This window comes from Vigna unguiculata, chromosome 3 (assembly GCF_004118075.2).
Source record: "Vigna unguiculata cultivar IT97K-499-35 chromosome 3, ASM411807v1, whole genome shotgun sequence".
Taxonomy (NCBI): domain Eukaryota; kingdom Viridiplantae; phylum Streptophyta; class Magnoliopsida; order Fabales; family Fabaceae; genus Vigna; species Vigna unguiculata.
The window spans coordinates 40,935,485-40,954,427 of record NC_040281.1 but is presented as its reverse complement, the minus strand read 5'-3'; the positions used below and the strand labels follow the sequence as shown (position 1 = coordinate 40,954,427).

The 18,943-nt window shown below is 32.9% G+C and overlaps 1 protein-coding gene across 2 annotated transcripts; it reads right to left on the bottom strand.

Moving 5' to 3' along the window:
- Nucleotides 1-1,479: 1,479 nt before the first annotated feature.
- Nucleotides 1,480-17,810, bottom strand: LOC114177910 (DNA (cytosine-5)-methyltransferase CMT2). 2 transcript variants are annotated; one of them, XM_028063507.1, is made up of 23 exons: nucleotides 17,426-17,810; nucleotides 15,315-15,349; nucleotides 14,678-15,215; nucleotides 14,407-14,441; nucleotides 14,194-14,296; nucleotides 12,909-13,013; nucleotides 12,716-12,835; nucleotides 12,520-12,613; nucleotides 11,541-11,683; nucleotides 11,368-11,433; nucleotides 11,060-11,293; nucleotides 10,311-10,369; nucleotides 10,160-10,226; nucleotides 9,743-10,072; nucleotides 4,045-4,113; nucleotides 3,882-3,968; nucleotides 3,581-3,668; nucleotides 3,121-3,239; nucleotides 2,942-3,043; nucleotides 2,372-2,415; nucleotides 2,224-2,293; nucleotides 2,049-2,152; nucleotides 1,480-1,943 (listed from the first exon to the last, which is right to left on the bottom strand). In XM_028063507.1, exons 1-23 carry the CDS (start codon nucleotides 17,753-17,755, stop codon nucleotides 1,760-1,762), a joined length of 3,126 nt encoding a protein of 1,041 aa, XP_027919308.1. In that variant the 5' UTR covers nucleotides 17,756-17,810; the 3' UTR covers nucleotides 1,480-1,759. The 2 variants fall into 2 exon arrangements, with proteins under 2 accessions (XP_027919308.1, XP_027919309.1); XM_028063508.1 differs by lacking the exon at nucleotides 15,315-15,349 and having other exon boundaries at nucleotides 17,426-17,556.
- Nucleotides 17,811-18,943: the final 1,133 nt, after the last annotated feature.

Genomic DNA, 18,943 nt, shown 5'->3' with positions numbered 1-18,943 from the left:
TAGGACTCAAAAATTATATTTAGCGAAAGAGAACTTAAATATGACTCTCTTTTTTTATCATTTTGAAAATCTTGAGAGTTCTTTCTAGCAGAATAGTCCATTTTTCATGGTGGAAAACTTATTTCTCCACTTAATGTATTTTAGGGGAAATTTTGTTGCTTTCATCAGTTCTATTCTCAATATTTTTTTTATTCAATCCTATTTTGTATTAAATTAATTTAATTTAGTTATTTTTGTTAGATGTCTATAAACAATATTGAATTAACATTAATGTTGTATTTATAAATATTACATGTTAGTTTATAGTATTGTTCTTTTTTTTACATATTAGGGTCAATATTGTATAAGTAACATTCATTTCTTTTAATAGTCTAAACTATTAAATAAAATATTAAAGAAAAGTAATTTTTTAACAATTAGATTTTGATAAATTCCCTTACAACATGAGAGGTGATATTTTTAGGTGGTTTCTCATCTTTTCATTATCTCATCTCTCTATATTCTAAAATCATTCAGAAGATATCACCTCATGTTGTAAGATAAAGTTGTTAAAATATAGTTATTAAAATATCATTGTCCAATATTAAATATTCTTGATAGTACAAAACTGATAGTTAAAAGAGTGTAAAATATTTATACAGTTATCAAAAAAACATAATCATAAACTATAATATAGATGACTAAGCCAGAAAGTACAGATTTTTCTTTCAAAAAGAAACTAACGATACATGACTTCAACATGAAAACAAGGTTTTATATGTTTTTCTTTATGCATTTTAAACTTACAAATGTGAGTAAATTAGTTGTTTTAAGAATTTTATTTTATTTTGAAAGATTTTGCACGTGTAGTCACACATGTCTATTACGTTCTTGAACTCAAGAACAATTTATTAAGTCTCAAGCAACTTCAAGAGAAGGATTTAAGGTTAACAATCCAGAACAAATGCAATGTTGTTCATCCTGAGAAAGGGTTGATTATGGAGATACAAATGAGTGCAAACAGAATGTTTATGCTAACAACAACTATGAGAGCAGAAACTACATGTTTACGAGCAGGTGTGGAAGATAATTCTCAATTGAGGGATAACAAGGTCGGACATTTAAGCTATGATGACTTAGAAACTCTTGTCTCTATGCAAATGGTGACAAGGTGTCTACATATCACAACTCCTCAAAATCTATGTGCACATTGTCTAGCTGGAAAACAACATCGCAACTCAATGCCTAAGAAAAGTCAGTGGAAAGCATCGAAGAAACAGTTGCAGTTGATTCGTGCAAATTTATGCAGGCCTATTCAGCCAACATCAAGTAGAAACAAAAGACATTTCTTATGTTTTATTGATGATCTTTCAGTAAAAACTTGGGTGTATTTTTTAAGTGAGAAACTGAAAGTTTCTCTCTCTTAAAAAGTTTACATGAAAGAAATTTGAAACTTTTACACCAACTTATCTACATTAAAGAAATGAAGCAAGGAGATAATTCACTTGAATAGTTCATTTTAATATTGAAATTTGTAAAAGTACTTGTGAAACTTTTAAACCAAAGAGGCTCCAACGAATGAGAGCAGTTTTCAAGATGATCTCCGAAATTAAATGTTGAACATAATTTGTTCTTAGCTAAAGGGCTAAAGAGAAGTAGAAATAGAAGAAATTGTGAATTCAAGTTAAGTGGAGTAGTTGAGGAGTGTTTACAGGGTATTCGAAGTTTCAACTAAAAAAGGTGGCTACAATGAAATGAATGGAAAATAATAGGAGGAATGCTAGTGAGTGTTGTCAGTGTTTGCAGGCTGATTGTTAGATAACTGAAGATAATGAGAGTGAGAAAACTTAGGAGGGAGGGCTACAAGTGCCTCATTTCCACTCAGCTTTCTACAAGCAAGTCCTAAGGTGTAACCTAAAGCTCGTGAAACAGGGATCGCAACTGCATTTCCAATTTGACGGTACCTGCAAATTAAATAATACACACAATTAACTCAAACCTTTTGTATATTTTAAGGCATTATAACATTTAAGTTTAGTTTAATTTTTCATTAAACAATGGTTTTGTACCTCCCTTTCACAGTCCCATGGAATCTATAATAATCAGGAAATCCTTGCAGTCTGGCATATTCTCGTACAGTGAGCACTCGATCCTGCTCCGGATGAAGTACAACCTACAAGATTTCAGATATATAAGAAATCGATTTGTGTGATTTCTTTAGCAAATCAAAGACCGGATTAAGACCTGGTTATGACAACTTGGGAAGGTTAGTGCAGTAGGAAGATTCTCATCCCACCATAACCGTGCAAATGGTCTGCATATATGTGAAAATACAGATTAGAAGTCATGCAAATGTAGCAAAGCAAGTTTACTACTTTATTCAAAAAATCACCTCTTAGACTTCCCTTGCTCAAAAGTGAAGCAATAATCTGGGATCTGCAACCACAAAAATAGTCAGGTAGGATTAATTTTACTTCACGCTATTCTAGGTATGTATTAAGAAAGCTAAACAGATAATGTGCCGTTCAAAACCCCGTTTAACTTCAACTGCTTGAAGAAACCAGAACCATCCAACAACATTCTTTTTCTTAACAAATGCTCATAAAGATTGGAATGATATCATGAAATCTTGGATGCTATAAATCTCTTCTTACATTCTTTCAAACTTCCTTACAAAAGCCTTAAATTTAAAACGGGTATATCGAATATTGAATTTCAAATACAGTTATGTACTCTCTCTGGTCCTTTTCACAAGTACCACAATAGAGATTTTGCCTGATCCTTTACATAAGAATCAATCTTGAATATCTCACGTTCTTATTATTGTTACTTTTTACAAAATGCCCTTAATCATGAGTTGCTCGCTCTCGAAGTTCGATGATCAAATAGCAACAGATACATGCATATAAAATAAATGAAAATGGATATAAACCTCTTTCCGGTGACAAACATAAATACTCACCAATGGCTTTCCAGATGGCAGCATCGGATTCTCTGTCGGATGTCGTCTTACCACATTGTCAGCGCCTACAATTACACCAGGCAGATCACGGAAATTTGCACCCTACAGTCGTATTAAATGTAAGGGTCAACAAGGAATGGATCAAAGGTGTAACACATTAACTTAATCTAGACAACAACCTTGCGTTTTGGAATTTGACAAACACGTTCGTAGTCATCTTCAGACAAAGTGTGGGGACGGTGATCATACAGCAGGGGCCTTTTCTCTGTTGTTTCATTTGATTTTGACCCAGTCATCTCTACTCAATGAACAAGAAGGAAACAAAAGATAAGCTGGTGTTTGGTCCAAAGATCTATTGCCAAAATACGTAAGAGAAGAATTAAAAAGGAAAAAAATATACAGTGACAACAAATAAATCATAGTAATTCTAGTGCTTGTGATGAACTCAAATCAACTAAACTCAATAACTTGAATCTGGAAGAAATAAAATTCAAACTACTTTTTATATTTTAATATTACAGATGAATAAAGAGTCAAAAATAAAAAATAAAAAAAAACGTAGTGGTTAAAAAATATACCATATAAAACACGATTTTATGACTCGTCACAAGTTATGGACTCAAAGGAAAGCGCTATTACCATATTTAGTTGACCGTATATATCTTTGAAATTCAGTTTCTGGAGAACTCTTATATGGCATTTGTTCACGAGTTTCCGTGTTCATGACCTATCACATTGAACTATTTTAGTCATGCGGAACACTAGTAAACATAAAGAAAAGCCGATCTAAAGTGATAAAGTGAGAAAAGGGTGTATCCTCCTTGCAATCTTAGTGAGTTAACATCACCAAGCACTTAAAATAAATGAAGGGTACTCTTACTTTTACAGTTAAGAAACAAAAACAAAACAAAAAGAGAAGCAAATAAATGAAGAACAGTACAGCTGGAAGATCAGAGATGGCATCTTGGATAACGATAGCTTTCTCTAATTCACGAGGTTGGTCTTCATCATAAGCAACAACATTGCGCTGCATGTAAATCCAAAACTAGTGAAAAAGATACAAGACAATATAGAATTATACAATTACACATGAGGATCAATACCTCAAACTCTGGCGGAGGCCAGTATCTAACGATGACATCGTGCGTTGGCAGTGGAAACTGGGGTAAAACCTGCAAAAGATTAACAATTAACAAATGATAAAATATAATGACATATTCTCCATTTTGTTGTAAGCTATAAAATTCCTTCAAACCTCTGAAACATGAGAACTATACTTTTCGTACAAAATTTGAATAGTTTTTCCAGCACCTAGTCGTGTGGGTCTATAGTGGACCAATTACTTTAACTGGTTAGTTACACAAGATGACTACCGATTCATTTTATTTGGAATTACAGTTTCATCCTTCCATCCCACCTCCGATCTTTCTGCACCTTTCTTTCTTCCCTGTCACCGCTCTACATTGTTTTCCGTTGTTAATTTCCTACGGCATTACCATCCTTCTTTATTTTTGTCTTTTCCACTTTTCTCCACAACCAATGATCTACCAGGTATACTACCATTTCCATCCTCTAAGAATGATTCACCAATCCCACCGTTATAAACAACGCCACACTCAACTCTCCAACAAACTTGACCTTCTCCACAACGACTTCAACGAAGCCCTTGTACAAACCAATGCCAGTGGAATCATCGAAATGTAAAATTCCCCCTTTCTTCGTTCCCAAGGAGAAAGAAAAGGTGGTTCTATTTATAAATTTGTGCATTTTTATTTTTCAGGCATGGATTGAATGTTTCGATTGTTCATTAAGATAAAGACGCAGTGTAATATCTAAACTGATAGTACTCTCACGTAACTCCTAGATCACTCTAGTAGTACTCACTCACAACTCCAAAGGAAGATTGTAGAGATTTACACAAACTAGAAAACTCTCATTATTCTTTAAAAGCATATACAAGGTCTATTTATAATTCTGATTTAACAAAAACCAGAATTAACTAAACAACAGAATTACTGAATTCTGTTTTTCAAGGTAGTTATTATAACAACTATTACAATTATTCCCCCTCAAACCAGGACTTGTCCTCAAGTCCTTTACAATGCTTTCGGAGAAAAAAATCTAGTATCATGTAATTCCTTGTAAAGTATTACAAGAATCAGCCTCCCGAACTATCTCTAAACTATTTACAATTAACTCAACGTTTTGTTCATCTTCTGTATCCCTTGAAGGATTCACCAAGATCTGATCTTGTGCTCCAAATATAGCATTCAGCTTACCCCATACTTTACATGTACGCTTGTGATCTTTATCCCACTTTTCCTCAAAAAACCGACAGACCTTTGGCAATCTTTCACTCGCTTGTTTACGATTTAAAGATTGAACACTTGAGCACGTGGAATCCGATTTAGGTGCAGAATGTGTCCCACTTGAAGGATTTAAAGTAGTAATAGGATAATTTTTGGTACTAGAAACTGGTGCAGACCCTACCTCAACAGTTTTGTCGACGTACTCAGTAGTACATGTATTTACTGTTGAAAATTTTTGTGCCATAACTTGAACGACTTCATCTTGTAAGCGAGCAAGACGGATTGCTTCATGAAACGTTTTAGGAGTATGTACCCGGACAGATTTTTTTAATTCCACAGTCAAGCCAGAAAGGAAGAAACTAAAAGCCAAGTCTTCAAAAATATCTACCGGAGCGAGTAATGTGTCAAATCTTTCAAGATAATCCAACAAGGTTCCTTCTTGCTTTAATCTTGCCAAATCTGCAACAGGATCATCCATAGTCCCAAAATCAAATCTGTTTCCTGTATCTTTAATGATCTGCTGCCAAGATTTCCCCGTGTTCTTAATATTCTGCATGTAATGCCTTTGCCAAGCAAAAGCTTTTCCATCCATTGATAATAACAGCAAACGACTTCGTTGATTTTCAGGGGTTCCCCCTAATTCAAAAAATTGCTCTGCCTTAGCTTTCCACTCACGAAAATTTGAACCATCAAATGAAGGAAATGGAATGTGGGCCCGTTCCAGCGGTGAAATAACTGTGGTTACCGATTCATCTTGTATCTCCTCATCTATCATAGATGTCTTGATTATCTTGGAAGCTGCAAATGCTGCTGTAAGGTCTGCTAAGGATTTCTGAATCATCTCCAAAGATTGCTGCACCGATTCTTGATTATCAGAAAGAATCTTTTCATATGAAACCATCCTAATTTCCAATTCTCTATTAGTCACCATTGTCTTCCCAGCAACTGATACCAATTGTAATATCTAAACTGATATTACTCTCACGTAACTCCTAGATCACTCTAGTAATACTCACTCACAACTCCAAAGGAAGATTGTAGAGGTTTACACAAAACTAGAAAACTCTCATTATTCTTTAAAAGCAAATACAAGGTCTATTTATAATTCTGATTTAACAAAAACCAGAATTAACTAAACAACAGAATTACTGAATTCTGTTTTTCAAGGTAGTTATTATAACAACTATTACACGCAGCCACAGATCATGCAGCAGATTGATAAGGGGGTAAATAAAGAGGTGGAAAGAGAGGGCGCAAATGCGAGGCTGATGTTGCGGATGCGCCATGACAGCCACAACTGTCTTTTACCGGAAAGGAATGAAGTACGCCGGAAGGGGAAGGCTAGTTAGAGAGGCATAAAAGTGGACAGAAAAAGAAGGGTGGCCATGCTCAAGTAGGCGCTCAGACAAGAGACTAAACAAAGAGGCAGAGGGGCATAAGAGAGAGAACAATGTGATAAGGGGAAAAACAAGCAATAGGTAAACCCATCTTAATTGTTGAAAATTAATAAAGAAAGGTTGTAAGTAATTCATATACATTCGATACTTTATTAATAATTCTACAGCACAAAGTTATTTCTCCATTATAAACCATATGACTTACTAGACCACATTAGTCCTCATCCAGGATACGATGATGAATTTAAGGGACCATATTAAATCTTATAGGAAATAGTAATTTTATTATTGGAAAGTTTCCTTAATTGTATTCATTCCTGGCTTTATTGGTAGCCTCTTTGGGAACTGCCTTAGGTAGCTTCAAGAGAGTGATTTTGTCTCACATCAATTAAAGATATGGCTTAAAGAAAAGTTTTAAAATTAAAGTAGTCCTCATATAACAAGTCAATTTTTCAGGATGAAGTATGAAAGGGAATGTTGGAAAGTTGATTTTGTTGTTGACGTCCCTAACCTGCCATAGTGACACAGTCATTGGGAGTTGCCTTAATTGTAGCTTCAATGGAAGTGGTTTAGTCTCAATTCAACTGGAAATATGACGAGCTTATAAAGGTTAGGCAATCCTCTCCTCAATGTAGTTTTATGTAGTTGTGTTTAGTCGTATGTCCAAATTCAAAGGAGAGCCCATCCAAATTTCATGTTTGGGCTTGAGTTTACTCACAGGGTTGGTTTATTGTGTACATGCCTTTATTTGCAATCCAGTCACTCTGAGATTGGCTTACTCTTGGGGTGGTATATTTTCTTTGCACTCCTACTCCCTAATGAATATTTTATGTATTATGTTGCACAATAGTCGAGTTCATTTTCATGGTCTTTTTTCCTATATGTAGCTTTCCATCTCAAATGTTTCTATTTAAGCTGAGTTTGTCTTCACAGATTTCTCCATTCCCATACAATAGTTATGTTACAAGATGTTTCTATATAAAAAAAAAAAAAAATGTAGTTAGAGCTCTGATCAAATATATATTTTTGCATGGCCAGTCCTGAGCCTAGATTAAAGTGTAGAGTTTGTGCTAGGTAATCGACAACCAACATATAACATTGTTGAATCTGTATGAAAAGGTAAATAATGTGGATGTTTAACTAAGAGGTTGCGGCTGATCAAAAAATAAAATAAAACTGAGAGGTTGCTAAGCATAAGTGTGCACTAATGCATGTCTTGAATGTTGTTAGATATTTATATCTTGGCCTTTTTCTCATAGGTTTATTCTAGGATCCAAAAATTACAATAATCAAGTAATTCATTAGCTAAAAAATAATGCTAGAGTTCTCCCACGACATGAGAGCAGTCCTCCTACTTTGAACAAGCTTTTAGGAGCCAATCAACCCCAATGCGTTTCTATTATCATATCAAAGTCTATACAGCTTGTTGTTGGGCAAAAATATCTAGTTTGACACTTTGAGTATTAGGATTAAATTTGATCCTAGGGCTTAACTCAACCCCTCAATACCAACTTATGAGATTAGGATTATCCCACTTGCATACAACTTTATTTTAGCTATATATCTAGTTGATGAGACTTAGGTTTTCCCAATACACTCCATCATGCTGAATATTATGGGATTGTATACGTGGATAATACGGTAGGTGGTCCAAAAATGGATGTAGGATAAGTTTTGATATCATTTTATAACTAAATCAAACAAAACAATATGTAAGATGAAGATTGTCCAAACTTTATAAACTCTATTTATGTCACATCTCTATAGTCAATGTGTGACTAAACCTACACCCTTAAAATTATATTTAAGGAAACTCCCAAAGAAGGCGCAACTAAAGTATGCTAAGGATAACAACAATTATCAGCTACTAGACATTCTTACTCAACCTTCAAATGCGTATAATGTAAAGTTTGTTTTTTATTGGGTCTATTACGTTTTTCGGACTGCTATCAGACCATCCACCAACGTTTAGTCTCACTTCGAGATGTATATATCTTGATGTGAGGATGTGTGTTGGAAGCCTCACATTGACTACAAATAAGACCAATTCACAGTACATAAGTGGGTGCAAACCTATAAGCGAGAAAGATCAAGCTAATTGTGCAATTAAATTAAACTTAAAGTTCACTTCTTCACATGATATCAGAGTCATGATTTAGGGTCTATCCTAGCGAAGTTTGTTGTTTGTTGAGTCTATTGTTTCGTTTGCTATTGGACCACTATCAGACCACCCACTAATGTCTAGTCTTATGTTCGATATGCATATGCTTCGGTGTAAGGGAGTGTATTGGAAGTCTCACATCAACTACAGATAAGGCCAATTTGCAGTGTATAAGTGGGTGCAAACTTCACCTTCCAATATGATATTGTGGGGTTGTATTAGGCTTAAAGTCTAGTATAACTAAGAAAGATCAAGTCGATTTTGTGGGGTTAAGTTAGACTTAAAGCCCACCTCTTAACATGGAATCAGAGTCATGGTTTAGGATCTATCCTAGCAAAGTTTGTTGTTTGCTGGATCTATTGTTTCGTCCGCTATTAGACCATCCACTAATGTCTAGTCCCACGTTCGATACGTATATGTCTTAGTTTGAGAAGGTGTGTTAGAAGTCTCATAGTATATAAGCGGGTGCAAACTTCACCTTACAATCCGATTTTGTGTAGTTGAATTAAGCTTAAAGTCCAGTATAATCGAGAAAGATCAAGCATGCATGTACTAGAGACAACATGGGAATATCACCTAAATTGCACCTAAGGTGTGAAACAAGTAGCAATATAAGCTTCAATTAGAAGAGTTGGTCAGATGAAGGAAAGACCAAAACAACCCAAAATGGAACGATCATAATGGAATTAGACCTTTATAAATAGTTAGATTCTTACAGAACATTGTCATTATGGTTTAATAATGAATATTACATATATATGACAATAATTATTGCAAGTTGTTGAAGACATTGATGGAGAAAGACACACTCTTAGGTAAATTTGGGTGGATTAACATAAGCATGCTTTTCAAAATAGACATTAAGATAGAAGGAGAGATGTTGTATTCAGTTGTACATTTGTCAACTTTTTCTATCACCAAACTTAAAACTGACCTCACTAGGATGAGAACCCCACAAGAAAATGCGCAACCGAAATTGTGGAAGACCATAACACCCAGCAGCAATGATTCCCAGTCTTGCTTGGTATTTCATATTCACCAAACGACTTAATGCATATCTTCCAAGTGAACCCTTGTCAAATCTTAATATGTCAACCACATTCTCCATTAAAACATGCCTAGGCTTCAAAAATTTCACCATGTCCATGAAAATCACAATCTGACGATTCCTTTCATCATCCAATGGTGACTCAAAGTTTCTAAAGCGATTATATCCACTGATTCCTTGACAAGGAGGACCCCCACAAATAACATCAACTTCTCCCTGAAATAATTTTAAGGAACAACTCAATTTGAAATGCATAATCCATCGAGATTTTACCCTATCTACAGTATAAATAATACAACTTACAGGAAGAGGCAAGAGTTTTGATTTCATCCCTTTTCTCACAAAATCCTGTATGCTTTCCTTACACTTACTGCAAGTAGAAATAAATAAGTATTGATGGTCCCAGATTGTTTAATATCATCAACCACATTGAAAAGAATAGAGAAATACATACCTTAAGCTTTTAATTGGTTCCCAAGTGTCTTCACTTGTACTGCAACCCTTCCAATGCACCTATGAAACAACATGAGAATGCAAACATCATCAGTTTATGAACCAAAACATTTTTAGCCTATATTTGAATAACCGCAGGAATCCTCCCAAAATTACTTTTAACTCAAAACGGTTTAACTCTCCAGAACAGTTACCCAAATATGCTATTAGAGATTCAATAGGGTAAAAATAAGGTAAAAGACATCATAAAAAGTATACATACATATGCATTCAAGTTAAGACATCACCTTATGCAAAAGATCTTACAATCATATTCGGCTTAACACTTAGAAGTTTCAAGCTTGAACTATGTTAGGATCCAATTACAAGTTAGGATACTTGACTCCCACATCATAAATATGGAATTCTAGAGGGGGTTTATAAGGTCTTGGTCTCTGCTACTGCTGCTGCAGGAGTTTTAGTGGTATGGTTCATTCGTGTAAGGTTTCTTATTAAACTACGTGTAGAGGCTATGTGCGATCTGAGTGCTTGCGTGCCCTTCTAGAATCCACAATAATCATCTCTTTCTATTAGAGAATTATCTAATGAGCTCATAATTGAATTTGACAAAATTGCAAGTACTAGTTGACATCACATGACTATCACTGTCTAGCAACAAGTAAACAAATATATATAGACATGATTTCATGAAAAATAAGGTTTAATGAGAAAAAAAACTGAATACCGGAAGGTTGAAATTGGATTTATTACCTTGAAATATAGACCACGATTACCAGTTTCTTTGGGATCACCAAAGCAAATATCAACTAACTTAGAAACTTCAAATTCATCATCAGAATTATCATGAACTTCTTGTTTCTTTTCTCCTGAATATTTGGATCGACATGGAAGTTTTCTTTCTTCAACAGTTGAGTTATACCGTTTGCATAGTTTTTCCCACTCCTTTAATAATTCCAGAAAGTCCTCAGCAGATTCATTTCGCACCTATACAATGAAGGAATATAGCTGTGAACCGTTATCAAATATCTTTGTGGTAGCAGATGATTGTCAGCACTCACATGTGTGTCTGGATGGTTTAGTTTCAAGCTTTCACTGGCTGACTTGTCACTATCGACAGCCCATCTCTGAGAAAAATAGCAACAAAAGCAAGATAAGTTTATCATAGATGATATTTGGTGAAATCCATAAATAGGAAGAATTTCATCACAGAGAAACATTTCATTTATAATACCGTGACAAGGTTAACTGATGCAGTTTTGGCACCTAAGCACAATCCAGTTGACATGCCACCACACCCAGAATAGAGATCCAGTAATGATAATTCGTTCTTGCACAGCTCAGAAGACGGTAGACTCTCTGTCACTGCAGAGGCGTCTGTTGAGAGGCTCTCAAAAACAGAAGGTGATGATAACTCATTAGTCATAACGGATGATCAGAGGCAAATATATAAACTCTTAATATCAGAAAACAACAGAACATATATTTGAAGACTCAAGATAGCAATGAATGTTAACGTTGATCACATACGAACAAATGAAACTTAGAAGCAAAGTATTAATATGACATAGGGTGTTGAAATGTCTCTACATGTTAGCACTGTCAACATTAATTGACATCTCTAGACTTTATTGCAGGCCTCATTCATTTGCTGTCCAGCCTCTGTTGTGGACACATATTCGTAAAATGTGAGAGACCCAATTCACTGAACTAATACCCACCAATGCAGAACTATCAATCACCTCATACACATTCAGTACAACCCAAGTTATATTTTGAAAGGGTTTGTGTATATATAGGAAGCTTTAGTTACTTTAAAGGCAAGTGTTTGAATTGAAAGATCCCATGATATCATTATTATATCTCAAATAATTTAGAGTATAGAAGAAATTATCTTTTAGGATTTAAAGAGAGAATGGTATAATTTTTTATCTAGTAATATTAATTTTATGCCCATTGACTAGTAAAATTAATTTTGTGCCAATTAATATGAAGGTAAAAATTACTTTTTTATCCCTTAAGATCTTATTTTCCTTATCTTCTGTTTTGTAATTCTAGTAAACGATAGTTTATGCATGAAATTGTCAAAATAGATGTCTGCAAACAAAAGTTGTCACCTACAGCCAAAAGATAAAAAGGGTTCCCCTTCCCCGGAAAAACTAAACATGTAGAAGCTGATAATCGAATGCATCTAGTGCTCCTTGATGACACACCTGATGGTATGTTGCGGAATGTAGAGTAATCCACGCAATACTCCATGTCATAATACAAGTCAGATGGTGAAATTGAAGCCAACTTCAGACCAACCTGCAAGTCAAACACATAAATATTGGTTAGGATATATATATATATACACACACACAGATGTAGAAATTGATTAAGAAGGAGTGTGACCAAGATTTGGCATACCCTGGGTGTTATTTGTGTTACATTAGCTTTTCCTATTATGCAATCTATTAAGTTATCATTCATTATTGATGAATAAAATACACGCCTCTTGTCATGGAAACCACCTTCATCTTGAACAACCTGAAAATCATTGGAAGTTACAATGACATATCCTCTGATATTATTAGATAAACATCGCATGTTCAGTACTCACTGTATCTTGAATTCTGTAGAACCATTGGACTCGGAAATAGTTTTGTCCCTCAGTTGTTTGGAAAAATTCAATAATCTTGCCAACGTGTTTTTCCTCTCCTTCACCCTGAAAGATTACGCCAGGTGTTAGCATAAATTAGTTTATTATGTTGACATGAGATTATAAAGTTCATAGACGTCACTAACATCCACCTATTATGTTACTCACATACTCTTCAATGGACATTAGAAAGGTTGATGAATTTGAACATATAGCAGTAGTTACTGATGGTGATGGTCTCAATAGCAAATTTTAAATCCTCCATTTAATACTTTATAGAGAGGAAGGAGAATTTTTCATGGCAAATATCTTATGCGAAGAGAAATAGGAACAGAATGGGAATAATGATGTGGCAAGGAGTAAAACAGAAATGCCAATAGTATAAGGGGAAATTGGGTACATAGGGAATGAGTAGTCTATAAGGGTAGAGAATAATCTTAGTTTATTATGGACAGTGAGCATTAGCTCTCAGAAGGAACATTCCTGTGACACTGACAACTTTCTCTGCCAAATTTTCCTTTAATCATCAATAGTACAAGTCTTTCTATTGGTTTTTCTAATCTATTACTCTATTAGGGTTCCTAACAAACGATATGCTAAAAAGTGTGACTTTTTTCCATGAAGGAGAGTACAAGAATATATGTGTGTACGCTTACATTCTACACTCCTATTCCTATAATATATAACTGTATGTATACAAAAACATAAACAGACATTTATACATTTTCCTCTATGAAGTTCATAAATAGAGAGAACTGAGAACCTAGGCAAGAACAAAAATAAAATATGGAAACTTACAGATATATATATATATATGTATCCTTATATTGATACCAAAGCTTCTAACCAGAATTATCTCCCAACTAAACCTAAGCCGCTTAGGTAGCCCTTTAGTTTCTGCTCGAATTACTAACTTAAATATTTGTGATTAAATCTAAGAAATCAAATTTCAGGATTGGGAAATATTATCTCCAATAAAAGAATAAAAAAAGAAAAGTAGTAAATACATAGCAATACTAATGTGGATAAGATATATCAAGAAAAATTGCGGAAGAAATAAAGGACAAGAATTAGGCCACATATATAACCTTGATTAAATTGTCAGTGAAATGGTGGACATGGAATGTAGTGGAAAATATGAAAAGGCAATAGGAGTATTGATAACAATGTTTCCGAACTTCTGAATAGGGGAAAGATGAACAGAAGAAAAATATGTTTTATTTAAAAAAAAAAAAACTAAACTTACTTTTATAAATGCACAATCACCAAGACTAAAAATGCAATTCCCAACTTCAGCTTGTGCATAATGGCATTTGACATTTGCAATAATCTCATCTTCTTCACCCTCACTATGAAATCAACAGAATAAAAAATATAAGGATAAGAAATTGGAAATCGCATCAACTGAGAACGAGCGATACAATAGACTATATAAGATTATGAATTGATCAATACTTACTTTATTTTTAGCTGTTGGCCTTTACATTTTTTGTCCTGCAAGCTTCAGCAGAAAAATCAGATAAACAATATAGAGGAATACCATTTGTTTGGATTAGATGGAAACTAACAAAACTGGTTCCATTTCTTCGAAAGTAAAAAAAATAATTCAAACGAGACCGTCATTATAAGCGACACAAAAATGGTTAATATTTTATCTCCTATCTGAGCACAACATACATACAGAAGTTCTTTATAACATGAACTTATGCCGAAAAAATCAGGCCAACAACCTTTAATTCATAGCGCCATCCCCATCTTTTCAGAGCTTCATCCTCAGGTATTGGATCACCAATGAAGGCAGCAATGCTTTCTGAATCCAGACCTTCCTTAGTTGAAGAAGTTGATGTTCTATATTTCTTTCTTGGTGGATCGTCATCTAACTCAGACAAGGGAAAGGAATTAGAAGTTGTTCTGCCATTCTGATATGGGGAAGTGATTGCCTCTGAAGACCTAGTCAAGTATTTGGTATCGTCAATGCCGCAAGTAGAGCTTCTAGACATAATTTTAACTTCAGAATGCTGATAAACTGTTGAACTAGACAATTCAATGGAAGTAGAAACTGCTTTTGTATTTTTCTTCTTTTGGTGAACTGCTTTTGATGTTGTTTTTCTTTGTAAAACATTAATTTCCATGTTTTCATTTCCATTTGAAGAGGAAAATCTTGGGGATCTCCTAAGCTCCAATGTGTATGCCTCACTCGATGGACTTAATCCTTGGCATTGCCTCAAGTGCTTCCCATCGTAGAACTTTCCATGAAAATTTTGGACACTGTAAAATCAAAAAAGCATTATGTGGCCTTCAATTGAAACAATGAAAATTGAAGCAATGCAGGAAAGTGAAGATATGTCAACTTCCATGTTCACTCACTTCAGCGGTAATTCCGGACCCCTAGACCCATGCCACTGCACAACTCAAGAATCAACACACAGGATTTTAAGCCATGAAATTCGAATAAAGTCAAAGATACACATCACCAACACTGCAGATTGTTTCAAGTGTTGCCAATATTATACTAGAAAAGAAAAAGATACATGGACAAAAAATGAGACTGAATAAGAGTAGAAACAATTATGTTTGAGAGGATGGGAATGAAAGAAACAAAGCTTAGAGAATCAAGTACAGTTTGAAAATACTTAATATTATGTCGTAGTCCAAAAATAATTATAAAAAAATCCTGAGGTAATTGATGCATTACTCTACATCCCATGGATAGCATAACTTTTCACACAAAATAAAAATCATGGTTGGAATTTACCATGTTTTTTTCTGATGTAAATATCTATAGAAATAAAAATAAATGTCAATTATTAGAATGTACATGCATGAACTATATATATATATATATATATATATATATATATATATATATATATATATATATATATATATATATATCTCGCAAGCAGTATTTATTATTATCAGACAAAAAAAAAACAAAAAGAAAAAGATCAATTATTCCGTTTTCTTTTTGTTACATTGATCTCTTCAAACAGTTATTAATCACGTGAATTAAATAATTATTGTTTAAAAATTATATTTTCAATCTCCTACAGTCTAATTATTTAACTTTCATCTACTAGTTTTTAAATAGTTTCTATGGTTTTGATATGATAATATAATAGATTATATGGTTTTAAATAGTTTACTACAATCGCATTTATTAAATAGTTTCGATGGTTTTGATATGATAATATTTTCTTTCTAAGTAAGAAGAGTATATTTTTTCTTTCTGGCCTAACTTTTGCCAAAACGAACAAAAAAGTGAAAAATTAGCCCCGCCAGCAATTAGGAGAACTTTCATTTCAGATAAAATAAAAGAGCATCGTTAAATAAAAAAAAAAATATATATATATATATATATATATATATATATATATCCCTGGCCCTAAGAATAGTTTTAAATAATAAATAAACCGATACAGGATAAAATAACTTTTAATCTCTCTAATATTTCAATAGTTTTAATTTCTTTAAAAACAATATTCATCCATCTAATTATGAAATATATCCTATTTTTAAATATGTTATCAACACTTTTAATGTCTTAATAATCACTTCGAGTATCAAAACTTACACATTTCAAACCGACGAGAAAGGGACATTAAAAAAAATCAAATACAAAATTTGAAAACTTTAGAAAGAATAAATTTATTTTATCCAAAAGTCTATACTTCTCATACTACTCATAGGTAATCCTAGTAAACTAATATTTTCAATGTGTTTTAAATATCTCTTTTCTATCAGTTACTTTATTTTAAATAAAACCCTTTCAGTTTTAGTATTCTGTAAAATTAATGAATTTTGTTAAAAACATTAAAGATTTACTAAAATAACATGCAGTAAAATTCTAATTAATAAAACATATATGTTTAATATTAAATATATATATATATATATGTATATATGTATATATATATATATGTATATATATGTATATATATATACATATATATATATACATATATACATATATATATATATATATATATATATATATATTAGTTTACCGTGTACTAAAATTAAGTTTGCTAACTGAATTCTTAAAAGCAGTCCGGATCTCTTTTCTTAGGTTTAATTATTCATTTAAAAGTACAAACTTTACCTTCTAATATTTATACGAAAAAAGAATTATTAGTTTCAATCTTGTGTCTATATTATAAATTACTTTTTAGTATATTCTGTCCTAACTCGTTTTCTATAAGGTTTATATAATTATTGGAATAAAAGAAAGGAGTTTTTTTTACACACATGAGGTTCCAAATATAATCATAATGTGCAAATGTAGATTTGAGCACAACCAAAAATATCATGAAACTGAGCTTATTCCTTAAAAACATTTAATTCGATGACCAAAAATATAGCGAAAGCGATTAAAACTAATTTTAACAATCCTGACCTAAAATATAGGATTTTACCCAAAAAAGTAAAAGCCGTAAAAAAAAGAATAGCATGCAAAAGCAAAAAGTACAGTGAGACACCTTAACGAGATGACGCGACCCTGATCCAGAACTCGCTGAGAATCTCGGCGAGCGTCTCAGAGGACCCCCCTCCTTCTCCACCGGTAGCTTCCGCTTTCTGAACCCTGCATTTGCATCTTCTACGACTGTCGGCTCGGAGTGTTGTCTGGTAGAGCGGCGGAGACTCTCTGCATGCGGCGGCAGAGGCATTTTAACGGCGTCGCTCGAGGGCGGAGAAGGGAGGCACTCAATTGGGGGAAGAAATGGATCGCAATCGGGTGCGTTTGGTGACAGTGTGGGGCTGAGGGAATTGGATTGGGGATCCGATTGAGAGTCGACGGTTGATGTCATGACTTTGATGCTTTGAAGATGCAGATTTGACTCACTCTGAAGTAAATGAATGGGAGCAGAGACTATTTATACTGAGATTTTATAATTTTTACTAAATTTAAATAATAGAAAGAGTTGTTAGTATTGATTTTTTTTTTCTTACATTTAGCCGGAATGATTAATTTTTTATGTAATTAAATTTGAAGTTTTTATAATTTTAATATCTTAATTCTGAATTTAATCAGGTATTTATTTAACTTGTTATTTTTATTTTCTCCTTTTCATAAAATTTACTAAAAGAAATTAATTCGATAAACCCTGTAAATATATTCTAATTTTCCATAAACTCTTGTAAACGTCATTTTAATTGTGTTTTCAGTTACTTAACTCTCTCATTTGAGTAATTTTATTTGAGTAATTTTAATTATTCAATCTTAGAGATAACAATGAGGAAGTATATTTTATATTGACTGTATTGATATTTTAAATATTTTTTAAAAATATTTTAAAACGTCAAAATTAATATTAATCAATATATTAATAAAACACAATGGAAAAATAGCACAACAAAATGCAGTAAAAAATCAAAATTCGTTTCTCTCGTCTGAATGAATTTAGATTCTCTAAAGTAAACAAACATGAAGAAAGTAAGATGAAAAAAATATACAATTAACATTCTGATACATTTTGTAATTTATTATACGTGTATTCTACCTTTATTATCTTTCTTATTAAACACTAAAATGTGTTACTTTCCTGATATAAATACCTATCGTTAATATTTTTAATGATAGAAGTCATATACAAAATAATAATTTAATCACCAAACACATTTAAAACTAAAATATATGTTAAATATATTTTTAACTTCTTAAAAATTAATGCAAAATTGAAATTCATTCATGTATGAAATTTTGATATTTTTTGTTTTAAACTTAAAAAATGTACATAGTCTTTTTAATTCAATTACCTTAAATCTTTTACATGTTAAACGTGTGGAATAGTGAATCTTGATCTTTAGATGAGTGTGAGAAGTTTAGGCTATTCGCCTTGCGAGCTTGAACATATGGACTATAGTCCGTTTGGGATAGTGAATCTCGGTCTTTAAACGAATATGAGAAGTTGATAATATTTAGGTTTAGATATTGGGTTTGAAGTTCATTTAGAAGAAGAAACCTGATGATAGTAGTATTACCCCACTTCTTGTTA